This window comes from Anolis carolinensis, unplaced genomic scaffold (genome assembly GCF_035594765.1).
Source record: "Anolis carolinensis isolate JA03-04 unplaced genomic scaffold, rAnoCar3.1.pri scaffold_12, whole genome shotgun sequence".
NCBI lineage: Eukaryota > Metazoa > Chordata > Lepidosauria > Squamata > Dactyloidae > Anolis > Anolis carolinensis.
Window position 1 is genome coordinate 13,999,735 of NW_026943823.1, and position 27,036 is coordinate 14,026,770.

Genomic DNA, 27,036 nt, shown 5'->3' on the forward strand with positions numbered 1-27,036 from the left:
AAGGAAATGAAGAACATTCTTAGATGGAATGGTACCAATCCCATTTTCAAGTAATGAAGCAGAGAGCAGTGCAAGGGGATGGAGGATCTTTAAGCCTTAAGATATTTTGGATTACAGCTCGTACGTTACTTACATTGCTTCTAGTAGCTTGGGCTGATGTGAGATAGAATCCCAAACTGTCAGTGCTTCATGTTACACACAGTTAAGTAAAGGTAAGACATTAAGACCAGTCGTGACCGACTCTGGGGGTTGATGCTCATCTCCATTTCTAAGCCGAAGGGCCGACGTTGTCCGTAGACACCTCCAGGGTCATGCGGCCGGCATGACTACATGGAGCGCCGTTACCTTCCCACCGGAGCGGTATCTATCAATCTACTCACATTTGCATGCTAGGTTGGCATACAGTTACCTTACCTTAAAGTTTTCTTCTGTCAATCCCTCATTGCTTTTGGAATTTCTTATCATGGCAGCAACGTATCGCTTCACCAGGTTTCTGATCACTTCCTGGAATGATAAGCATAAGCAAGTCAGTTGCCTTGGGAGGCTGTTTCGGCAAAGATGTCTGTGGCATTCCCACATTTCTAATGTTTACAAAAGGAAATCTGTACTAACTCTTGCAAATCACACTGTGTTCCAAGTGGGAGAAAGTGGTCACATTGGCAGCAATGACAACTCCTCTCGGAATCCGATAGCAAGTGTGGATCCACCATTGGGGGAATTTGGGGACTTGTAATATCTTCTCCAAACTCTACTACGTCTCCATACCAGAGGTGACAGGGAATACTGGGAAATGCAGTATCCCAAAGTCATCTTTCTATGAGGTTTGTATGGAGGCAATGACAGACTACACAGAGAAGCCATTGAAATCTAGGAATCGAGGAAGATGAAAGACACTGCAGGCTAATCCAACAAGAGAAGTCAGACATAGCAGAGCACTTGATGAACCAACCTGGACACAGCATATTATTTGAGGACACAGAAATGCTGGACCACTCTAACAAGCGCCATGTCAAACTACACAGAGAAGCCATGAAAATCCACAAAAAATGTGGACAATTTCAACAGAAAGGAGGAAACCATGAAAATGAACAAAATCTAACAACCAGTTTTTTAAAAAGAAAGAACAACACTCTGAAAACTGTGGAATTCCAGACAAGAAACATTCAGGGCCAGTTAACACCTCCCAACAAAGGATTCCCCCAGACAGGAAGCAGCCAGACCTAGAAGCTGAAAGGCTATTCAATACTAATCGCGCTGGCTAATTATAACATTCACAGCTGCCTCAAACTGACAAGAGCTCTTTCTCCCACCTTGGACATTCCACAGATATATAAATTTGCCTAGTTTCCAACAGACCTCACAACCTCTGAGGATGCCTGCCATAGAAACGTCAGGAGAGAATGCTTCTGGAACATGGCCATACAGCCCAGAAAACTCAAAGCAACCCAGAAATGAAGTCTTTTCTCAAAAGTCCTCCCCATTTTGCTTTTTACTTTGTCAAAGTCTACAATGGCATAAGAATGGTCAGGTTAGAAAAGGCATCTTTGAGCATGTTGTCCTCGAAGCCAATGTAAGGCGATAACATATCTTGCCTGCAAATGAAAACTCACAATTATGTTGAAGTATCTTATATTTTTTACTTATTTCCAAGGCTAATATGTAAGTCTGAGTGAATGCTGTCCTTGATCCTTTAATCTTAGTAAATCTTTTAATTGGAAGAGCTAACGAAGCTCGACAAGCTGAGAACAAAATTGTGTGTTGCGTCAAAACATTGGGAAAAAAGGATGACGAGGCCAATGGTTTCCTCTCTGGGGATTAAAACAGTGTGGATTCTTGAAGGGCAAAATTCACCGAAATGTCCATTGGAATGAGCAACAGGTTTGCTTATTGGTGTTATTATTAGCTATCTTCAAGCCAAATTCAATTTATGACTCCCCCATGAATGAGAGACTTGTGTTGTTGAAGGCTTTCATGTCTGGAATCACTGGGTTGCTGTGAGTTTTCTGGGCTGTATGGCCATGTCCCAGAAACATTCTTTCCTGATGTTTCGCCCACATCTATGGCAGGCATCTTCAGAGGTTGTGGGACCTCACGACCTCTGAGGATGCCTGTCATAGATGTGGGAAAACATCAGGAGGCATGGCCATACATCCCGGAAAACTCACAGCAACCCAATGAGAGACTTCATTAGTTCTGCCAGATCTTCCAAATTCAGGGCATCTGTGATTTTTTTTTGATGGAATCCACCCATCTGGAATGGGGTCTTCTACTTTTCCTCCTGCCTTCTACCTTTCTAAACATGATTTCTAGAAAGCCATACCTTTTCATGATACGTTCAAAGTTTGACAGCCTCCGTTTAGTCATCTTGGTCTTTCATGAAATTTGATTTAAGACAACTCCATGAAAGAGATACCTTCAAGTAACCTTGTTTTGGGGGTTGTGTGTTATCTGGGCTGTATGGCCATGTTCCAGAAGTATTATCTCCTGACGTTTTGCCCACATCTATGGCAGGCATCCTCAGAGGTTGTGACACACAACAACCCTGTGATTCCAGCCATGAAAGCCCACAACAACACATTTTGTTCTTGGTAGCCCAGCTGATGTCTTGTGGACTCAGGACCAATAGCTTCATTTACCAAGTCCATTCATCCCTAATGTGGTCTTCCTCCTTTCCTACTGCCTTGCCAAGCATGACTTTCTATTCTGATGACTCTTGTCATTTCCTGATATCCAAAACACCAACAGTCTCAGTCCAGTCATTTTGGATTCTAAGGAGAGCTCAAGCTTGCTTTGGTCCAGAATCCATTTCTTGGTCTTTTTAATGCAAACGAGTTGATTCTCTTCCTATCTCTTCCTATCCCCATGTTTCTGTTTTTTTCCTCCAATGATGAACAGTCGCATTTTTAAATCTGCACGTTTCTCAGAAGCACTGCATAAGCCTTGCCAATGTGTGAACGCCTGAGACAATGTGCTCGTTTCCTTGTGACAAGTCCCAAGAGGTGCCAAAATCCTAGTTTCAGTCCAAGAGAAATTTCTTTTCAACCAGAGGGTTAGAGAAGCAGGAAAATTACTCAAAGCTGAAACTAAGCAAGTGTGGTTCTGGTCAGAATCTAGGTGGGGATCCACCCATGTGCATTTTGAGTGTCGTGGTAGAAAAAAAGAAGGCATATCCATGTCAAAGACGGGGTATGGATGTCCTGGGCACTAGGAAGATTTAGCGATTTGAGTTTTGGACTAGGAGTCCAATAGGCCAGGGTTCAAATTCCCATTCAGCCCTGGAAACCCACTGGGTGACCTTAAGCAAGTCACACTCTCTCAGCCTCCGAGAAAGGCAAAGGTATGGGCAAGCTTCCTTTGAAGAAATCTTGCCCAGAAACCTTAAGATACGTCAGAGTTGACTTGAAAGCACCTAAGAACAAATAACAAATAAATGTCATAAACTAGGTATAAGAAAGGTTGGCCTCTGACATTAAGTCTAGTCGTGTCCGAGTCTGGGGGTTGATGCTCATCTCTATTTCTAAGCCAAAGATCCGGCTTTGTCCATAGACACCTCCAAGGTCATGTGGCCATCATGACGACATGGAGCAGCGTTACCTTCCCACCAGAGTGGTACCTATTGATCTACTCACACTTGCATGTTTTTGAACTGATTGGTTGGCAGAAGCTGAGGCTGACCTGCTCTCCGGACTTGAACAACTGACCTTTCGGTTAGCAAATTCAGTAGCTCAGTGGTTTAACCCACTGTGCTACCAGGGAATCAGTCATAAACTAGTCTTCCACAAATGATACCTTCTCAAAGTGTTGCATGACTCCTCCTATCACTATCATGCTATCTGGGTTTGAGGCGTTACCCAAGCATTTGGAGCTTGCTAAGCTGGAGAAAAGGCATACAAGAGTGGAAAAAAAGAGCAAATTGACGCTCAAGACAAATAAAGAAAATATATTCAGGTTACTTCTTTGAATAGATTTTTTTACCTGGTAATGCTGATTCTGAATCAAGTTGTCTGCATGACGTTCCTGGCGGAAAAAGAGACACATATTAAAGGATCACACATTGTATTTTTAGCTTTGGTACTTGTAAGGGAATTTCTTAAGTATTTAAGAAGAGTTCTCCTTGATGGTCCGCTTGTTGGTCTTAGCCACGGCCTCTCACTTAAGCGACTGAGGGGGGAAAGGAAAGGGTCCGAGGCTGTTAGGAATGGTGGGAGCTGAAGTCCAAAACATCTGGAGGGTCCAAGTTTGCCCATGCTTAATCTAGGGTGCACTTTGCTCTACTGTTGTAAAATGTTGCACCTCTCCACTAGCCAGCAGTTTCATGCCACCACCAAGTAGCAGTAAATGCTAAAGCAAAGCTTGGCCAGAATATCCCTCCATACCGTGAAGGTCTTCAGATTCTCGTGTTTCTTCTCATCGTCGTCTGGATCTTGGGATGGACAGAGCTGCTTGTGGATCCATTTGCAGAGATACCAGAAGGACTTGGGGCTGGGGATGATGTTGAAAGGGGGCGGCAAGGTGCCCCCTTCGTCAAAGTAGCTCATCCAGAGTTTGGTGCGGGCAAACTTCCATTCGATGTCAGCATGGTCCTAGGGGAAGGACACCAGAAAAGGGTGATTGGTTTGCATTGATCGCAAGGCCTTCATGCATTGAGTAACAACAGGTGTGAAGAGTAAAACAGGACAGAAGCAAGAGGTATAATTTGCAATAGGTATAATTATAACATATTGTATATAATATAATAATATAATATTCATAATATTATATTGTAATATGATATAATACTAATAATACAATATCATAATATTAATTTTATATTATATTTTACATGTAATATTACTAATAATATTACAATATATTGATACAGTACAATATAGTAATTTATTACCAGTATTGTACTATGCTAATATAATATTGTATGTAAATTTAATTTGTAAGCCGCTCTGAGTCCCCTTCGGAGTGAGAAAGGCGGCATATAAATGTAGCAAATAAATAAATAAATAAATAAATAAATAAATAAATAAATAAATAATAGGTATGTGTCCCAATGAAAACCTAATATTAGTTTTTGGAAATCAAGAGGGGATGAATGGACATGTTAAAATTGAGCCAAAGAACAAAGAAAGTATATTCAGATTGAGTACTACACAGTTTAGATGGTTGGAATGAATGCACTTTGACACCACTTTAACTACTATGACTCAATGCTATGGAATGCTATGAGTTATAGTTTAAAAGGTCTTTAGCCTTCTCTGCCAAAGAGTGCCAGTACACTCTTTGGCTAGCATAGTGGGTTAAACCGCCAGCTACAGAAGATCTTGCCAACCAGAAGGTTGGGGTGAGCTCCCGCTGTCAGCCCTAGCTTCTGCTTACCTAGCAGTTCGAAAACAGCAATGTGAGTAGATAAATAGGTACTACTTTGGTGGAGAGGGAAAAGGCATCCCTGAAAACATCCCGCTAATTTGATCAGGAAGGCATCCATGGACAACAGGCTCCTCGGCATGGAAAAATGAAACAACAGCACCTTCACATGGCCGAGTCAAGCACAGCGTCCAGATGCCAGAGATGTAAAAAAGAGGGAAACCTTGCCTCTGTTTGTGTACAGTCTGTCTTTGTTGTCAATTGTATAACAGCATTGAATATTTGTCTTATAGGTAAAGGTAAAGGTTTCCCCTGACGTTAAGTCCAGTCGTGACCAACTCTGGAGGTTAGTGCTCATCTCAATTTTTAAGCCGAAGAGCCGGCGTTGTCCGTAGACACCTCCAGGTCATGTGGCTGGCATGACTGCATGGAGCGCCGTTACCTTCCCACTGGAGCAGTACCTATTGATCTATTCACATTTGCATGTTTTCAAACTGCTAGATTGGCAGGAGCTGGGGCTAACAGCGGGCGCTCATTCCGCTCCCGGGATTTGAACCTGGGACCTTTTGGTCCGCAAGTTCAGCAGCTCAGCAGTTCAGCAGCTCAGCGCTTTAACACACTGTGCCACCATTGTCCTATATGTACCCTGTAATCTGCTCTGAATCCCCTTGGGGAGATAGAGCGGAATATAAATAAAGCACATTATTATTATTCTCTAAACTACAACTCCCACAATTCCATAGCATTGAGCCATGGCACTTATAGTGATGTCAAACTGCATTCATTCTACAGTGTTGATGCATCCAATGCCTAACACGTGGAAAAGGCCACAAAAGGCACCAGATCCTGCCTGATTTCTCCTCGCTCAGGTGTTTTTACAACACGCCATCCAACCTTCCCATGTTCTGCACCATGGCCTTTGTTTCTATGGCGACACTGTCATTGTCCCCAGACGGGCGTCCGTTGCCCTTTCTCAAGTTCCTCAGGTCACATCCCTCCTGAGCTCCGTGCCACAAACAACGCTGCCTTTCCTCCCAGCTGTCACTCAGATTTGCATTTGCATTTACCTTGCCAGCTTGGCTATTCCTCTGTTTCTTTTAAAAGCCAGGCTGCTGTTTTCTCCCAATGTTCAGTGCATGAAAATGCTCCTTTAAAAATCCCTTTGTAATGGTCATATTGTTATGGATGCCAGAGAAGGTTTTGTTCCTTGTTCCCAACATGGGGAAGTATAGGAACAACGGGTGCATTATACAATTAATGTGGTTTGACAACATTTTAACTGCCATGGATCAATGCTATGGAAACCTGGGAGTTGCAGCTTGATGAGGCACCAGCACTCTTTGGCAGAGAAGATCTCCCAGGATACCATCCATTTGAACCATGGCAGTTAAAGTGGTGTCAAACTGCATCATTTATTTATTTATTTATTTATTTATTTATTTATTTATTTATTTATTTATTTATTTATTTACAGTATTTATATTCCACCCTTCTCACCCCTGAAGGGGACTCAGGGCGGATCACATTATACACATACAGGGCAAACATTCAATGCCCATAAACACATTGAACCGAGACAGAGACAGACGGACAGACAGACAGACGCAGAGGCAATTCAACTTTCTCCTGAGGGGATGTTCGATTCTGGCCACAGGGGGGAACAGCTGCTTCATCATCCACTCTGATGGCACTTCCTCATTCCAACATCGTAAATTAGTTAAACTTGCCCCCCCCCCCCCACTTTTATAAGTGGTACCTTATTTCCTACTTGATAGATGCAACTATCTTTCGGTCAGCAACGAGCAGGGGCTATATATTTTTAATTTTTAATTGACGGGTGCTCACCCTGCCACGGGCTGCCCTCGAACTCATGACCTCATGGTCAGAGTGATTTATTGCAGCAGCTGCTCACCAGCCTGCGCCACAACCCGGCCCCTTACATAAAGATGCATCCAGTGTTGGCGGTCTCCAAAGACCACCTCCAGATCCAAAGAACACTATCCTTTTAAATTTGGGTGTGTAATATCATGCATTACTGCATGTTTGAGAGTAGGATTATAAGCCCCTCCAATTTGGGGGTTATAATGGGATATGTCTTCTGCCAAAATCACACCGAAATTCTCCCTAATGTTTACATCCAATCACACCAATGTTCCCACCTTCCTCAGCCCTATGGATTTTATTGTGCATTGTCACTCGCTGTCCACAATTTGCAGTTGAGAAAAAGAAGGGTTTTTCAGATACCATGAGGGGTTATGGTCTATGGAATAGTCAGGAGGGAATTGAACCCCAAATCCAAATAATTTGTCCATTGTCCCGGCAGTTTTAAGGCCAAAGTGCAACCTAGAAGTATCCCAGCACCTGGAAAATGCACATTAAATTGGGAATGGAATATATATCAAACAATATTCGATATAATAATGTGTTTGAGCTAACATTCATGTCTTTTAATATGTGTGTTTTAATGGTCTTATTTTCTACCTATATGTTAGTTGTGGGATTGTTGTGTGTTTTTCTGGGCTGTATGGCCATGTTCCAGAAGTATTCTCTCCTGATGTTTTTCCCACATCGATGGCAGGCATCCTCAGAGGTTGTGACATATGTTAATTGTGTTCTACCCCATTTTGAGAAGAGACGTGCAATAAATACTTACATTATGATTATGTTCAATGTGTTGGTGAAGGCTTTCAGGGCTGGAATCACTGGGTTGCTGTGAGTTTTCCAGGCTGTATAGCCATGTTCCAGAAACATTCTCTTCTGATGTTTCACCTACATGAGGATGCCTGCCATTGATGTGGGTGAAATGTCAGGTGAGAATGCTTCTGGAACATGTCCATACAGTCTGGAAAATTCACAGCAACCTATCATTATTATTATTTTATTATGACACAGCAAACAAGATAGATATGCTGGATTTCATATCACAAGTCGAACACTTCCCAAGTGTCTAGGACTGTGTGATGTATTTTCAGATGATGCGTGCAGATCCCAGCAGAGTGGCCTTTTGCAGTTGGCAGATCGTAATTTTGTCAATGTCTATTGTTTCCAAATGCCGGCTGAGATCTTTTGGCACGGCATCCAATGTGCTGATCACCACTGGGACCACCTGCACTGGTTTCTGCCAGAGTCTTTGAAGTTCAATCTTGAGGTCTTGATAGTGGCTGAGTTTTTCCTGTTGTTTTTCGTCAATGCGACTGTCACCTGGGATGGCAACATCAATGATCCAAACCTTTTTCTTTTCCACAACTGTGATGTCTGGTGTGTTGTGTTCCAGAACTTTGTCAGTCTGGATTCAGAAGTCCCACAGTCTCTTTGCGTGCTCATTTTCCAATACTTTTGCAGGTTTGTGATCCCACCAGTTCTTTGCTGCTGGGAGGTGGTACTTGAGGCATAAGTTCCAATAAATCATTTGGGCCATGTAGTTGTGCCTCTGTTTTAGTCTGTCTGTGCAATTTTCTTATAGCAGCTGAGGAGATGATCAATGGTTTCGTCGGTTTCCTTGCACAGTCTGCATTTTGGGTCAACAGCTGATTTTTCGATCTTGGCTTTAATTGCATTTGTTCTGATGGCTTTGTTCTCCTGGGCTGCAAGGATCAGGCCTTCTGTCTCCTTCTTCAGGGTCCCATTCGTGAGCCAGAGCCAGGTCTTCTCCTTATCAGCTTTTCCTTCACTTTTGTCAAGGAACTTTCCATGCAATGTTTTGTTGTGCCAGCTGTCAGCTCTAGTTTGCAGTGCGGTTTTCTTGTACTGGTTTTTTGTCTGTTGTGCTTTGAGGAGTTTCTGATTTTTGACTTCACCCTCAGCATCCTCGGAATGGTTAAGCCCCCCCACAATGTCAAGGTGGCACCTGCGGGGGGATTATTATTATTGTTATTATTATTATTATTGTTATTATTATTATTATGTTGCTGTTGTGATTTAGGGGATAGATGCCTGGAGTTCCTGACTGTGTTTGAGTGAAGTTTTGATTTATAGTACTGCAATGCTAGACATTTGGGGGCTGGATGACAGTTTCTTGGAGGAGCAGAATTCCACCCTCAACAGCTACACCTTGCTAACAAAGGTGTGTTGGACCTCTCTCTTTCTTTGTATTTGTATTCCCATAAAGCTGGGGTTTTTTTCTAGATTTCCTCCATAAAATTGCCTGATGCAAGTCATCTAGCAGTCTGGCAGTATTCTTTGACCTGCCTCAAATTCAATCCAAACGTCTTGCTGTTTTGCTTTTAATATCCAGATAAATCAGATGACCATAAAATTCATGGGTCAAAAATAGTTCTCCGAAAGCGCCGGAGAGGAAATCATGATGGGTAAAGAGATAAGCAACGTCTTTATTTCTTTCTCTACCGTGGTTCTATCTTTCTCTTTCCCCACCAGACTTAGAAGAAACTGGCTCAATTGTCTCCCTCCCTTTTCCTTGTTGCAGTTTGGAAACCTTTGCCATTTCAGAGGTTTCTGGACTCCATCTCCAATAATCCTCGGCTGGTAATGATGAGACTTATGGGAAATGGAGTGTGGCAAAAAAAAAAATCGCCTCCAACTTGGCACCCTTCAAACTTCTCACCTTCATCACCAATTTTAGAGGCTCCATTGGGCTCTGGAGTGCATCGATTTTGCCCAACCCTGATGAAAAAGAGCTGGTGTCGATTATGTTTCTTCTATATTATTTTTAGCTTTCTCCTTTCACGTTTGGCCCTTTTCCCAGGCAGATCTCTTTAATTATACCCATCCTTCCCTTTTTTTTTCTTTTCCCCCTCTTTTGGGAGCAAGGAAGAAAAGTTCGGGAAGGGAACTCAGAGGGGGAGCAGGGCTGGTTTTCCTTCTGTATTTTATTTGGCTTTAATTAATTTTGTAGCAAGAGCGAACATTAATTTTGCTTGTCAGGTCTGACTCAGTGCACTGGGGCGGCTTCTTTCATGGCTTCTTCTGGGTATTTTGGTCCCTCTCCAGGCACCAAAAGGGATGCCATTCTGCCTGTGAGTTGTACCCAAAGGTTGGGCACATCTTCAAAAAGTGGCATCACCAAGATGAACAGGAGCACATTCAATATCATTAGGATAACTTTATGCAGCAGGAGTCATCCCTGGATTTCAATTAGCAAAGCTATGATTCCCTTGGTTGGATTATTTTTACTCTTCCTGGGACACATAATGCAACTGACTTGTGGGTCAGTTGGGAACTGCTTCCCAAATGAAGGAGGCAAAATATACTGAGGTTAATGTTCCTTCTTCTTACATGGCATGCTGGCAATGAATCCAGTTTGGCACCACTTTAAGTGCCATTGCTAAATTCTATGGAATCTTCTGAGTTGAGGTTTGGTGAGGGACCAACACTCTTTGGCAGAGAAGGCGAAAGACCTTGTAAAACTACAACTCCCATTGTTCCACAGCATTGAGCCATGGCAGTTAAAGCAGTGCCAAACTGCTTTCATTCTGCATTGTAGAGCCACCCTTAGTTTAATTCCATTTACCATTTTAATTTTTAGCAAATGCTTTGACATTGTTTTCTGTCGCTTAGCCTTGATGCCATCTATACTTCCATATCATGCTGTTTGAAACTGCAGTGTAGACTCATATAATGCATTGAACTGCATTATATAGCACTATAGATGTGGCTCTTGTATGTTGTTTTACATAATAAAAATGGTGTGAGTTAAAAAGAATGATTTTAAAAGGTTTCTGTTTTCATTTCTCCGTGCCTTGGAAGGAGTTCCATTTAAGGAACGCAAAGGTTACTGAGTAGTTGTTTGATTTCCAAATGTATCATTTTCAGGCTTGAGTCTTCCTCATCCAAATCCGTACACAGACACTAGCTCTCCCAAGGCCCCGGTGCAGAATGACAGGGAGAGAAATAATGCTTCCTATCAGCCGTTCTCATTATCCACCCTGTTGCTTCAAGTGAGTAATAGAGTCAGCCAGCCAGCCAGCCAGCCCTCCTTTTTGGAGATAAATCTCACTGCCCTTTTAGTGCCATGGTGACACACACCGTCTGCAGTTACCCAGCCAAGTGTCATCTTTCGGAAGATATTTAGAGAAGGAAAGCACCCTTGCAGAAAACACACTGGCCACTCTTCTGATTTGGGGGAACCAGTGGAGCATCCCTTGTCCAGAATCCGAAAATACTCCAAAATTGTCCACAATTCACTAGTAAGCTCATGTTACATAACTGTGACATAACTCCAATTATGCTTTGTTCATCAGGGTATGGTCATATCTCTCTCTCTCTGGATAAGAAATTGGATGGTTTGGAAATTGGGAGCTTATGAAGAAGCACAGTAACCTTCGTAGGAACAGCGCTCAGGAAAAAGAGGTTGTGAGTCTAGGTTACAATTTGCTCTTTTGTATTTTAAAAAAATAGGATGGAATTCAATATTACAGTTAAAAATACATAACTTAGACTTAAGAGTTCACAATCCCTACATATTTAATAGCATGGGGAATATATAGAGGTTGTAGAAATACCCATATTCTAATTTATTAGGTGACAGTCGCTGCAAGTGACAGGATCTATTCTCTTGTTGATAAGAATACAGAAGACTAACGTTTTCATCCAATCCTGCTGTCGACCTCTGGTGCAATGATGAGTTACAAGAGGGATCCCAATTCTGATAGTGGTACTGGAGATTACTTTTGGAAGAAAGATGGAAACATCAGTCAATTGCATCCCAGTTAAGAAGAGAACAGATCTCTGTCACTCACAGTGACTGCTACTTGATCAGCCAAAATGAGATGGAGGGTGGGAATCAAGTCAGAAGAAGTTACTTAGCATTGCAACGAAGAAAGTTAACAATTATGTAGTGTATGTAGAATTCTGGCCATATTTTCCTCTGAGTTGAACTTGGAGAAAAAAAGATACAGTTCTTCAAGTAAGCAGCAGGGCCTGGCTCACCTTCTGTGATGTCACCAGTAACTTTGGATACATCTACACTGTCAAATTAATGTGGCTTGACACCAATTTAATGGCCATGGCTCAATGTTATGGAATCCTGGGTTTTGTAAGGTGAGACACCAGCACTCCTTTTGGCAGAGAAGGCTGCAAACTTTGTAAAACTACAACTCCAAGGATTATATAGCATTGAGTCATGTCAGATAAAATGGTATAAACTGCAGTCATTCTACAGCAGTGGTTCCCAACCTTTGGGCCTCCAGGTGTTTTGAACTTTAGCTCCCACAATTCCTAACAGCTGGTAAGATGGCTGGGATTTCTGGGAGTTGAAGTCCAAAACACCTGGAGGCCCAAAGGTTGGGAATCACTGTTCTACAATGTAGATGCACCCATGGTCACTGACGTACGGCCCACAAAATGCACACTTCCATCCGAAACCATCATGGAAGCCACTGTGTTGACTTACGGCGATGAGCTGGTAGGAGTTGTTCATCATTGCGATGAGCATGTTCAGCAGGACCACCAGGGAGATGACGTTGTAAGTGCCGAACATGGTTGCCCCGACGAACTCTGTGAATTCATGCCTGGCTTTCACGTTGGTGACGTAGAGGTTCAAGAGGCCAAACACAGACCAGAAGAGAGACTGGAGCGTCTCAAAGAGCCTGCCAAGGAGTAAACAAATGATTATTTACTGGTTGCGTTTGGTTTGGTGCTATAAATAGATAAGTAAAGAGGTTGATCATGTATTATCTTTTGTTATATCCATCTCCAGTCTTTCACCCAATGAATTCATGGCAAGGTAAATAATGCTCTTCTTCCCCAGACAACCTTTTGAGGTGGACTTGACTGAGACAGAGAAAGATAGAGAGAAACTGACTGGCCTACTGTTACTTGGCATACTTCATGGTTCAGTAGGGCCATGCTTTATTTGAAAGCTAACTAAAAGGTAAAGGTTTCCCCTGACGTTAAGTCCAGTCGTGTCCGACTCTGGGAGTTGGTGCTCATCTCCATTTCTAAGCCAAACACCCGGCGTTGTCCATAGACACCTCCAGGGTCATGTGGCCAGCATGACTGCATGGAGCACCGTTACCTTCCTGCCAGAGTGGTACCTATTGATCTACTCACATTGGCATGTTTTCGAACTGCTAGGTTGGCAGAAGCTGGAGTTAACAGCGGGCGCTCACTCCGCTCCCAGGATTTGAACCTGCAACCTTTCGGTCTTCAAGTTCAGCAGTGCTTTAACACACTTTGCCACCGGGGCTCCTTTAAACGCTAACTAGCAACCAAATAATATTGGGTAGATCCTAGGGGGGCATGATGTGGTCCTAGATCATAACTGGTATTTTTCCCAATGGAAGATTGGAGACTTATACCTAAACTAGATCATGGGTATTGAATTCATGACAACATTAAAACATGATAACATTAGCCAATTTGAGTCTCCTTTGGGAGGGAAGACACAGGATATAAATACTACTACTACTAATTGGTATACATGGTCCATTCCATTGTAGTCCTCATTGCTACTGCATTTCATGGTGGAGCCTTCTCAGGAAAGTCCAGCTGAGTAGACTTCATGAACAGATTCTGTCTCCCTTTACCAGAAAATGGTATGAACTGATTTTTTTTTTCCGTGTCAGGAGCAACTTGAGAAACTGCAAGTTGCTTCTTGTGTGAGAGAATTGGCCATCTGCAATGAACTGATTTGAAATAGTAACATTTCATTCCTACAATGAAAGCAGCAAGAGGCTTAGGATGTTAGATTTGCTAAAAAAAACAAATAAACACAGTTATATTCAACAACAACAACAACAACAACAACTTTATTTATATACCACTCTATCTCCCTGGAGGGGACTCAGGGCGGTTTCCAACATAGATAAGCATTCAATACCAACATAGAAATAATAATAATAATAATAATAATAATTATTATTATTATTATTATTATTATTTATTTTTCTATCCCGCTTCCATCTCCCCGAAGGCACTTGGGGCAGATAACATAGGGCCAAGCTCATAACTGGGCTGTTGTATGTTTTCCGGGCTGTATGGCCATGTTCTAGAAGTATTCTCTCCTGACGTTTCGCCCACATCTATGGCAGGTATCCTCAGAGGTTGCTTAGTTTCTCCATACCTCACAACCTCTGAGGATGCCTGCCATAGATGTGGGCGAAACGTCAGGAGAGAATACTTCTAGAACATGGCCATACAGCCCGGAAAACATACAACAACCCTGTGATTCCAGCCATGAAAGCCTTCGACAACACAAAAAACATAATTAAAAACATAAGTAAACAATATCAACAGAACAGATAAAATAAAACAGATTAAAACACAATGATACAGTATAACGCCATAAAAGTAAAATAAAATGATAAAATAATATAAAGCAGGCATCATACAACACAATTGTGATAAAATTATAAACATTATTATGATTAAAACAAATATACCAATTTAAAATAAAACCAGTTTCAGGACTACTCCATTGGGTGATGTTCAGCTACCAATGGACAGAATTCCAGGATGGGCCAGGTCTTTGTCTACCACTGAATCTGCTGTGGAATGCGGTCTGAATTTTGAAGGAGCCATTAAAGATATTGAGTCATCCAGCTCCTTGGTAACTGCCTTTACAGACTAAAATTAAGAGTAGAACAAACTCTTTCCCTGATCAAACCAAAAGTAGACCCATTGAACCAATGAAAGGCGCATCAGTGTTGGCTTAGCCTTCAAAGATGGATTCAACAGGAACAGTCTATTTGGGACTAGGACTTAGATTTAGGACAAAATTAAAAATAAAAGTCAGAGATTTTCTGCCGATGTTGAGTCCCACTTCAGGAGTATGCAGTTGGGTATGGAGTCAAAGTCTATTTAATCCAGTAGAGGAACTAAGTGTCCTAACAGACTGAACTTCCAGTCGGAACTCTCTATATATCTCTCAAAATGTCAGCTGCCTTCTAAAGATTCCAAAGAAAAAGAGTGTCAGATCTCATTTCAGCAGCACTGCTCTCTTCTACTTTTGAGTGGCTATGGAAGAAAATCCATTCCACTTATCAGTCACACTCCAGACATGCAAAAATCCAGCACTGGAGGAAGGCTGGTCTTTCCATTTCTAACCATGGCGTACATCGAAAATTGTGTGTGTGTCTAAGATATGATAAAGTGCATTTGAAGGGTATACTCTGACGGTCTCCAACAGAAGGAATCATTTTTGGAAGGTATCTATCTATGCCTCATGTTTGCTACCTATGTTTTCTATCGATGTTCAGAATGCTACATTCCATTATGAGAGGCTGGCCACATCTGACCCATATTGTATGTTGAGGTGGGGACTGTGTGGTTTGGTGGCCCCTGAGAACCCAAAACCATGCTTTTAACACATTACACTGAAGAAAACTCATTAGGGATGATTTTTATTCTGGACCCAAAGATCCTACATACATTAAAATGGTTAAACCACCAGAACCTACATCCAATACACCTGCCTTTTGCCATAAATTGAGATATTTGGGGATCCCATGCCTGGTCTAACCTATACTACCCTGCATACTACACCATACCATAAACTCTGTATGGACCTCTTAGTAATATTTGGGGATCCCGTGCCTGGTCTAACCTATACTACACTGCATAGTACACCATACCATACAATCTGTATGGACTTCTTAGTATGAGGGTTGAATGAAAAGTAATGCCTCCACCTTCGTTACTTGGGTTTGGATGAGAAAATTTTAATAAATCAAACACAGAAATAATCCTTAGAATGTGCTCTTTAACTACCACTATTCGCTTTTCCACATAACCACCAGACAATTGGATATATTTCTGCCAACAATGAGCAAGTTTTCTGAAGCCGTCACGGAAGAAGTCGACACTGTTTCTGCAACCAGCGTCTCACGGTACCCATCATGCACAGATCTTCCGATAGCCAAGCAAACCAATAATGTGACCCACACGTTCTTGTGAAATGCCAATTATGCTTGAAATTTCTCTCTGAGTGATACGATGATCATTCTGGACATCCAAGTCAGATGTTCCCACCGCAACATCTTTAAACTTACTCGCCCAACGATGCACAGTACTCACATCAACATAATCACCAAACAGCTTGCATTCTCTGATGAATCTCCTTTGGGGCAGAGGCGGTCCAACCATAAGGCGAAATAGACACTTGCCTGTGGCGCCATCGTCCCGGGGGCGCCATCGTCCTGGGAGGAGGGCACCACTCTCCACCTCCTTCTTTTTCGGGCTTTCCAGCGGCCGTGCTGGGCCTCCCGGTGCCCATGCTGGGCCTTCCGGCCGGCGCGGACCCACCTTCGCACCACGCGAGCCCACCTTTGGGGCCTTCAGAGATTGTGTGGTCTGTGGGAACTTGGAAGCTAGGTATGTGGAGTTTATATATCTGTAGAAGGTCCAGAGTGGGAGAAAGAACTTTTCTTTGAAGCAGGCGTGAATGTTGTAATTAATCACCTTGATTAGCATTTAATGGCCCTGTGGCTTCAAGGCCTGGCTTCTTCTTGCCTGGGAGAATCTTTTTTTGGGAGGAGTTAGCTGTCCCTGATTGTTTACTGTCTGGATTTTTTCTGTTTTCAGAGTGTTGTTCTTTATTTATTGTCCTGATTTTAGAGGGTTTTTTTGATACTGAGGGCTATCTGGGTTATCTAAGTTCACACTGCCCTATATCCCTGTTCAATGTTTAATGCTAAATTCGCAAATATAGTAATTCCTACATAACATTACCATGTTTTGAACTTCTTTTTCTATTTATTTGTTGTAAAACATGATGTTTTGGTGCTTAATTTGTAAAATCATAATGTAATTTGATGTTTTTTAGGCTTTTCCTTTATCCTTCCTTATTATCCAACATTTTCGCTTATCCAACGCTTTTATTTTTCAGTGATTGGTTTGGGGGGAGGGGGGGGCGCCAAAATTCTGTTCGCCTACACTTGAAAAATACCTAGGGCCGGCTCTGCTTTGGGGTGACACCTTCTGCTGTCAAGAATTCAATGACTGCACATTGCTTAAGTCGCATTAACAGTCTGCGCAAGGTTCCATACTTTGCACTTTAAAAACTCAACCGTTCAATGCTAAGGCTTCCCACCAAATGGAACTGTAGAAGAGAGTCTACTGAACAAGCCAAGACCTTCCGCATACCAGTATTGCCATCTGCTGACGAGTTACGAAGGTGGAGGTATTTCTTTTCATTCAACCCTCATAATATTGAAATACTGTCATTAAAAAGCCAATCTAACACAGTTTTACTGCCTTATGGAATAGACTTTTGAATGCGATATGCAAGGTGCTGTCCGTGAAGGTCAAAGGCAATTGACTTCCAGTCCTTAGTGAGTAAACCAACCTTGATCCAGAGGTGCATCCACACTCTGGAATTAATGCAGTTTGATACCAGTGTAACTTCCATGGCTCAGTTCTATGGAATCATGGGAGTTGTAGTTGGGGAAGACACCAGCACTCTTTGGCAAAGAAGGCTGAAGACCATGTAAACCTACAACTCCCAGGATTCCATAGCTTTGCACCACAGATGGTGTCAAACTGCATTAATTCTACAGTGTAGGTGCACCTTAGGATCTCCTCAACCTTGAACTACAGCCTCTGAAACCAGAGATGACGCATCCCATTCCCTCCCTACTCTGTAGCCATTTTTCCGTTCTGTTTCCACAATCCCGTGCCAACTGCTACTCCGTGGCAAAGTGAGCCGAGAAATTTCGCAAGGCTGCCTTGGGTTAAGCCGTCCTTTGCTCTTCGGGTGGCCGACGGGTGGGTGGATTTTGTGATCTAACGGTTGTTGTTTTCAGCACTCCCTCCCCATGTGTTTCATGTTCTGACCCGCGACTCTTTTGGAAACATATTTTCCAGATGGCCCATCAAAGAAAGAGACAACGTGCCAAGAACAGAGAGGCCAAAACATAAAACTTGAATTACTAACGGCTTGACCTCCTCCTTGTCACCACGGAATCGTACACGTTTGAAGAGCTGGAGCTTTTGGGGAGGAAGCGATGAAGACCAGCCTTGGGAAGTAATGAGGAATAGCATGACAGTGACAGATTTCCAACCGACTGCACACCCTTCCATGGTCTCTTCTGGAAGTGGAATGAGATTAAAAGCAGTTGCTTTCAGCATTCTTCTTCAGAAGCAAAACCCGCAGCCCAGCATTGTTGCTCTTCCATTTATGGTGCACAATGGTGCCAGCACACCTTGAAAGGCATTGCAATGCAGCACCTTTGGCTTAATTTCTTGGTTCACGGGTTACCCATTCTTCATAAGGCATTCATGCTGCATGTCTATTCAGTATGTGTGTGTGTTGTAATGACGGCTTCGGCATTTGATATGTGGCAGAACAACCGCTCCGGCGAAGGAAAATGCACTTGCCTTGGTTCCTATCCCTCCTTGGACATTGCTTTAGTGCCATCTCCTTGCTGCTCCTTTGTTTGCTATGAGACTTATCCCCCCTCCCCAAATCTCAGCTTCCTTGCATTGTGTTATCATCTGCCACTCTTTTTTCTTCCTTCTGTGTTTTGCCTCTGTTTGAGGGTGTATTTCAAAGGCCACTGCCAAGTCACAGAGTAGCCTCGCCGTCAAATGGCAAGTACCATTTTTAAGCACTCTATTATGTGCTGATGCCCTTTTTCTGAGAGCTTAAACACAGCCTATCATCACATTGAAACATTGGCTTTGAAGCTGTGCCATTTCCTGGCATCTTGGCATAAGAGCTAGCAAAATGTAACCGACTTCTACAGCTAGACCTAATGCATTGACACAATGGGACAGAAATATCTTACGGATCACATATTTGATTCAGTTGTGGAAAACCAGCAGGATGCAGTTGTTATTCTCAAAAATCACAGCCTGCCTTTCAAGAAAGTATGCCAAAAGTATTTGTATAGACTGCTGGATTGGATTGGATAATATTACAGGCCAACAATTCAATCCAAAACCTTCAAACAGCAGACGTAAGTATGAAAAAAACACCGGATAATAGGTGGCTGTGAGTTTTCCAGGCTGTATGGCCATCTAAATGATGAGTAAATGATAAAGTTGACATGGCCTGATTTAAGGAAGAAACATGAGGATCTCGGATGAATTGAATTAATTATATATATGTTTTTAAGGTTTTTATAATGTGTTTTAACAACGTTATTAATGGATCTGTATGTATTGTTTTGTTTTTATGATTGCATTTGGGGCATTAAAATTTGCCAATTTTTGTAAGCCGCCCTGAGTCCCCTCAGGTGAGAAGGGCAGGGTATAAATGTTGTAAATAAATAAATAAATGTTCCAGAAGCATTCTCTCCTGATGTTTCACCCACATCTATGGCAGGCATCCTCAGAGGTTGTGAGGTCTGTTGGAAACTAGGCAAGTAGGGTTTATATATTTGTGGAATGTGCAGGGTGGGAGAAAGAATTCTTGTCTGTCTGAAGTTTTTCAATACTAATCGAGCTAACCGATTGCAACATTGGATTGTTGAACATTAAAAAGGGCCAGCTCACATCTCTCAAAAAAGGATTCCCCCAGGCAGGAAGCAAACAGACTTTGAAGCTACAAGGCCATTCAATGCTAATCAAGGTGGCCAATTGCAACATTCCCACTTGCCTCCAACAGACAACAGTTCTTTCTCCCACCCTGGACCTTCCACAGATATATAAACCCCACTTGCCTAATTTCCAACAGATCTCACAACCTTTGAGGATACGTGCCATAGATGTGGGTGAAATGTCAGGAGAGAGTGCTTCTGGAACATGGCCAGACAGCCCAGAAAACTCACAGTAACCCAGTGATTCTGGCAATGAAAGCCTTTGACAACACACCTGATAATGGGTTTGTCCGGGCTGTATGGCCGTGTTCTAGAAGTATTCTCTCCTGAGGTTTTGCCCACATCCTGGATTGGGATGGGAACATCCTGGATTGGGAACTTATTATGTGTAAATTCACATTTTATGTGCAAAGGGAAACAATTGTTTTCGGTATGGATTTTGCATGACATATTTCCCCTAGGCTACAGCATTTTGGATAAAAACACTGCTTTCTGGTTGTTCTCTGGTTAAAAAATGCTGTTGCTGGCGTGGAAAAGGCTGCCTTTTGTGCAAATCCACTGTGTGTAATTTTTGTGCAATCACCAACTGGTTAAAATCTGAGCTCTGTCCCTGATTCGGCTTTCAGCCCACCACTATCTATCCATCCCAGGGATTGTCTGCAATGGAAAGATAATAAAGCCAGCCTGACGTCATGGGTTCGGCTGCCCCAATCCTCCCCAATGGGCTGTTTCTCCCGTTTCACCTGACAACCATGACGGCAAAGGAGGAACTGAACGAAAAAGGACTGGATGTTCCCAACATTACTCTAGCCTTTGAAAGTTCATAACATGCCAGTGTTTGGGAGGGAACGGGAACACTTGAACCGACTTACTTGAGTTAGTGCAAAGCATGGTATCCCCCTCTTCTCTACTCCAGTTGACTTCACACTGTTTTGTTATTTAGAACGTTTAAAAAATAGTATGAGTTTCAATGGCTTTAAAAATAACATCGAACCCTTTTTTTAAAAAAACAAAACTGCAATCAGTTTTTATTATATTTTTCAAATGTCAGCTATTAAGTGTTCCTTTGAAATAATGTGGTTTGATGCAATATATGAACGCAACACAAGCACACAGGAAGGTTCAGCCGTAATTGCTTTTAAACGTTTTGCAAGATCTTTAGCCTTCTCTGCCAAAGAGAGCCGGGGCCTCACCAAACTAGGTGAGAAGAAGCCTCATTGGTGCAATGGGTTAAACCCTTGTGCCGGCAGGACTGCTGACCTAAAGGTTGGATTGCTGACCTGGTTGCCGGTAAAAATCTGTGAGATGGGGTGAGCTCCTGTCTATCAGCTCTAGCTTGCAGGGACATGAGAGAAGCCTCCCAGGGGGGTGGTAACATATTCTGTCATCCCCTGGGCAACGTCTCTGTAGACAACCAATTCTCTCACACTAGAAATGACTTGCTGTAAGTTCTCAAGTCACTTATGACACGATAAATAAATAAATACCAAACTACTAATAAATACATAAATAAATACCAAATTCCAGCGTCCCATAGCATTGAAAAAAGAGTAGGTAAAGAGGTGTTAAACTGCATAGATTCTGCAGTGTTGATCCATCCCTAGGGATATATCTTATATAGGTTGTCATTCCCCAGTATATGTATGTTTGTGTATATCCCTATGTCTATATCCATATATGCACGCAGGAGGTTCTCAGTTAACCAGAACTCAAGCAGCTGGAACTCTCAAGGAACTGGCAAACAAATCAAAGCAAGAATACCCATGAAACCCATGAAAATAAAATAAATTTTAACTGCCATTTATCTAAAATTGCAAATCGCATTCAAAGTCTATTCAATAATGCAGTAAAACTGTTAGATTAAGTGCAGTTTCTTGACAGATTTGCTTTTTAATGACAATATTTCAATATTGCATTAAATCCATACAGAAATTATGGAATGGAGTAGTATGCAGTGTAGTATGGGTTAGACCAGGCATGGGCAAACTTCAGCCCTCCAGGTGTTTTGGATTCCAACTCTCACAATTCCTAGCAGCCTACCAGTAGGCTGCTAGGAATTGTGAGAGTTGGAGTCCAAAACACCTGGAGGGTTGACGTTTGCCCATGCCTGGGTTAGACCTATTTTTAATAGTAACTCTCAAGTGACCAGAAACTACATTTTCTGGTATGCATTAGTTCCCACTAATATGTATGAACCCCAGTGGCACAGCAGGTTAAACCACTGAGCTGAAGAACTCATTGACCAAAAGGTCGATAGTTCGAATCTGGGGAGTGGAGTGAGCTCCTGCTATTAGCCCCAGCTTCTGCCAACCTGGCAGTTCAAAAACATGCAAATGTGAGTAGATCAATAGATACCGTCTCTGCGGGAAGGTAATGGCGCTACATGTAGTAATGCCAGTCACATGACCTAGGAGGTGTCTAAGGACAACACCGGCTCTTCGGCTTAGAAATTAAGATGAGCACCAACCCTCAGAGTCGGACACAACTAGACTTAATGTCAGGGGAAACCTTTACCTTTACTATTAGTTCCCATGGGTGCCATGAGTTAAAAGGTAAAGGTAAAGGTTTCCCCTGACGTTAAGTCCAGTCATGTCTGACTCTGGGGTTGGTGCTCATCTCCATTTCTAAGCCAAAGAGCCAGTGTTGTCCGTAGATGCCTCCAAAGTCATGTGGCCGGCATGACTGCATGGAGTGTTGTTACCTTCCCGCCGGAGCGGTACCTATTGATCTACTCACATTGGCATGTTTTCGAACTGCTAGGTTGGCAGAAGTTGGAGCTAATAGAGGCCGCTCACGCTGCTCCTGGGATTTGAACCTGGGACCTTTCGGTCTGCAAGTTCAGCAGCTCAGTGCTTTAACACACTTCGCCACTGGTGCTCCTGCCATGAGTTACCCATATGTATATGCATATGTATATATCTCTGTTTAGCTATCTATTCAAAGAAATATGATTGTTTTGCTTTAAGACACTAATTAATGCCAGTGCCATCAGTAACAAAAAAAATACATTAGATGCACCCACGGTTCTAAGATGCACCCCATTTTAGAGATGTTTATATTGGGGGAAAGTGTGTCTTAGAATCTAAGAAATACAGTATAACACACGTGTGTGTGTGTGTGTGTGTGTGTGTGTGTGTGTGTGTGTGTGTGAGATATAGCATGCTAGGATCATCGGTAAGAAAACAGCTTATAATGTCAAACACTGCGCCTCCCATTTTCAAAGGGCAACTGCCTTCCAGCGATAAACCCTTCTTTCCACTTAACTCACTAATGGGAATGCTATGGTGATTTTAAACAGACCCTTTTAAGGATTTGGTCTCGAAACGTCTGGGAGGATGACTCCGCGGATAAGCCCTTCGAGAACCAAACCCTGGCTGCTTTGTTCTCTCTGGATTTGCAAATGTAAATGACAGGAATCTGCCATACATGAAGCGATACGTGAAGTCCCTCTGCCTTTACAGCACCTTGGTGCAACCAGTTGGATGCTTGCTTCGTCCCTCTGCAGAATGTCAGTCGGAGATAACTCAAGCCAGCCTTACATAACCCTGGCAAAGAGTGCTGACGCGCTCGCCTATGAATAAATAAAGCCATTTCCACTATATACCTGCCGCTGCCAAGCATGCAAAGAGAGAGAGCGAGAGCGAGAGCGAGAGCGAGAGAGAGAGAGAGAGAGAGAGAGAGAGAGAGAGAGAGAGAGAGAGAGAGAGGAATGACATCCAGGGGTGAAGAAAAGCAAAGGAGAGGCCTTACGTGGAGAACGCATTGTTCTGCTTCTCGCACCGAATCCCCTTGCAATTGTTGGGCTCCTCGGAGGCATTGGTCTCGTAATAGAAATAGAGCTGGTTGAGTCCATTGGCGAAGGCCAGTAGCACCAAGCAGTAAATAAAGAGGAATTTGAGGATGTCTAGCAGCATGCGTCCCAAAGAGATCTGGAGGGGTCCCAGGTGAGAGTTTGCTGTAAACAGGGAGATGAGACGCAAGGAGCTTAAAATGTTTGATATGGCAAAGAGGGCTTCTGCAATGAGGGTGGGGTGCCACATTTCCCATTCCTCCCTTGGACGGGAGCCATTGTACTGCAAGAAATAACAGGGGAGGGGGGAGGAAAGGAACACAGAGTGAATGGCTGCAGTCAAGACCTCCGACCACATGCATTTGCAATTTTTCACACACATAAACCCAGTACACAATGCACCCTCTCCAATATTTGATGGATGGAAATCGAGACTCCAAGAACCAAACAACATGGACAGGATTTCTTTTTCTGTGTTGTGAGCCACTTTGAATCATCATCATCATCATCACCATCATCATCATCATCTGCATATTGTAATTGGATTTTAATTTTTGTGATTGTTTTGAAATAGATGTTTGTTTGTTTATTTGCCTCATTCATATCTTGCCCTTCTCCACCCCGAAAGGGACTCAGGGCGGCTTACATGTGGCAACTATTCAATGCCTCACCACATACAGGGAGCTTAAAATAAATCAAATTAAAATTAATACATTATTAACAGTTAAAAGCAATACATTCAACATTAAAACCATGCCATCCAAACTGTAGTCCGAGACCATTCTGTAATCATTTCACATATGCTAGGTCTATTATTGCACTAAATTATTTTCCAAAAGCCATAACCAAGTTTTTACTTTCCTTCTGAAGCTTAGAAGGGAGGGGGCTGATCTAATATCTCTAGGCAGGGAGTAAGCTGGGCCAGAAACGTTTAGGGCTTTATAGGCTAAAGGCAGCACTTTGAATATGTTCTTGTTTTATGTTTACTGTTTTTAGTATGTTTAGTTTGTTGTATGGTTTCTTTTCAGCAATTGAATGTTTTGGCATGTTGGGAACCGCACTGGGCCCTTTCAAGGAGATAGGGTGGTATGTAAATAAAGTTTATTATTATTATCATTATCATTATCATTATGCCAAATATTATACTATGTGACACATTTTTTGTTCCTAGGTTATAAATGTCATCTCCTAATTGGTTCTATCATTAAAAGTATGGAAAAAGTTTACTCAACTGCAAAAAACTTTGTATTTTTGCAAGACATCCTGCAGCACATTTTGCTCTAGTTTTTCAGTGAATATCTCGAGTCTCAACCAAGTCAACAAAGTTTGTGGCAGCCACAAAAACAAAGTTTCTGGAGTGTAATAACAACTACTTTCAAAGTAGGTACCACACACTTAAACAGGAAATAATACTTTCAAACCAGAAACAGATTTTTTTCAATTTTTGTTACATAGTGCTATTAACGAGGAAGAGCAAATAAGCTAATAGAGGGGGCGGCAGCTTGCTTTTGCCGGAGCTCAATTGGGAAGGGGATGATTTTCTTCCTTCCTTCTCTTCTTCCCTCTGAGTTGAACACCACGTACTTTGTAATTGTGAAGCCATTCCTGGGAGTTGTAGTTTGAGGGGCACTAGTATTTTTTAGGTGAGAAGGATAAACATGAGCCCCCGGTGGTGTAATGGGTTAAACTCTTGTGCTGGCTGAACTGCTGACCAAAATGTCAGTGGTTCAAATCAGGGGGGCGAGGTGAGCTCCGTCTGTCAGCTCTAGCTCCCCATGCTGGGGACATGAGTGAAGCCTCCCACAGGAAGGTAAAACATCAAACATCCAGGCATCCCCTAGGCAACATCCTTGCAGATGGCCAATTCTCTCACACTAGAAGCGACTTGCAGTTTCTCAAGTCGCCCCTGACATGAAAAAAAACTCGTAAAGCCTAGGATTCCATAACATTGAGCCATGGCAGTTCAAGTGATGTCAAACTTCATTCGTTCTACACCCATGGCCACAACCCTAGGTTTGCAAGATCATAGGGAAAGCCCCTTGAACTGCTAGCATTGAATTGTTTGCTGTTTTTTAAAATGTTGTGGTTGTGCTTGAGAAGGGATCTGCTGGGCTGCCAAAAGGATCTCTCCTTTTCGACAGTGTCCCTTGGCCAGAGTTTCTGCTGACCCCAACGGATAAGAACTTGACAAAGTTAATAGATAGCCCAGAACTGTACTTTTTGGTGGCCTCAAGGACAAACTGAAATCAGTCTTTAAAAGAAAGAAAATCAATGGTGCACCCTTCTCATGTCCTATGTAGTCATTTTTGCCATCTTGTGCCAAAGCACTGAAGGTACTTTTCCAGATACTAGTGAATATCAAACTTGCCGGGACAATGCAGCTATCCCAGAATGGATCCAGAATACAGAGTTATAGAAGGTTGATACTGTTTTAACTGCCATGGCAACATTGTGCAAAGCCCTGGAATCTACAGTTTGGTGAGGACATGGATTTCTTTACTTCAACAGAGAATTTGAGCCTTCAGCAAATACCTTATAGGGCCAGATTAGCCAAAACACACATCCCGCCCCTAAAACAATGGGCCAAATTGTCCACCAAGGACATTCTGACCATGTTTAGGATTTTGTCTTAATAACAGAAAGTGACCGGGAGCCCCTGGTGACACAGCAGGTTAAATCACTGTGCTGCTGAACTTGCTGACCGAAAGGTCAGCAGTTTGAATCCAGGGAGCGGAGTGAGCTCCTGCTATTAGCCCCAGCTTCTGCCAACCTAGCAGTTTGAAAACATGCAAATGTGAGTAGATCAATAGGTACCGCTTCTGTGGGAAGATAACGGCACTCCATGCAGTCATGCCTATGGTCACATGACCTAGGAGGTGTCTATGGACAATGCCGGCTCTTCGGCTTAGAAATGGAGATGAGCACCAACCCCCAGAGTCGGACATGACTAGACTTAATTTCAAGGGGAAACTTTTACCTTTACCTAACGGAAAGTGAGCAAGGTATTTCTTGTTACAAAAAAGACCTCTCTTGGGCATAAATTGTCTAGGGAGAGGAGCAAAATGTGGGATAATTGCTCAAATACTAAATAGAAGACATTGGAAGGCAAAAATGTTCTTTTAAAAAAATCAGAATACATGGTAGAAATGTCCAAGCATGGCTCCAAGCATGGCAGAAATGGGCTGCTGTGAGTTTTCCGGGCTGTGTGGCTATGTTCCAGTAGCATTCTCTCCTGATGTTTCACCCACATCTATGGCGGGCATCCTCAGAGGTTGTGAGAAGTCAGCTGTAACAGAGCACTTGCTGAACCAACCTAGACACAGCATATTATTTGAGAACATTAATAAGCTCATTAATAAGATCCCTCCTTTTTTGCAGCCTTCACTGTGATCTTTCTTCAGCTCTGCACAACATATATTTTTCTCACATGCAATTCCAAATACTGTTTTGATGTGG

General features: G+C 42.6%; 1 protein-coding gene across 2 annotated transcripts in view; it reads right to left on the reverse strand.

Moving 5' to 3' along the window:
- Positions 1 to 27,036, reverse strand: part of trpc5 (transient receptor potential cation channel subfamily C member 5) — a 136,968-nt gene that overhangs the window by 8,628 nt on the left and 101,304 nt on the right. For both annotated transcript variants that reach the window (XM_003226401.3, XM_062964125.1), the window contains exons 6-10: positions 23,541 to 23,863; positions 12,704 to 12,899; positions 4,377 to 4,583; positions 3,976 to 4,017; positions 415 to 504 (exon numbers count right to left, since the gene is read on the reverse strand). In XM_003226401.3, coding sequence (XP_003226449.1) covers positions 415 to 504; positions 3,976 to 4,017; positions 4,377 to 4,583; positions 12,704 to 12,899; positions 23,541 to 23,863 — 858 coding nt within the window. The remainder of the gene's footprint in view (positions 1 to 414; positions 505 to 3,975; positions 4,018 to 4,376; positions 4,584 to 12,703; positions 12,900 to 23,540; positions 23,864 to 27,036) is intronic.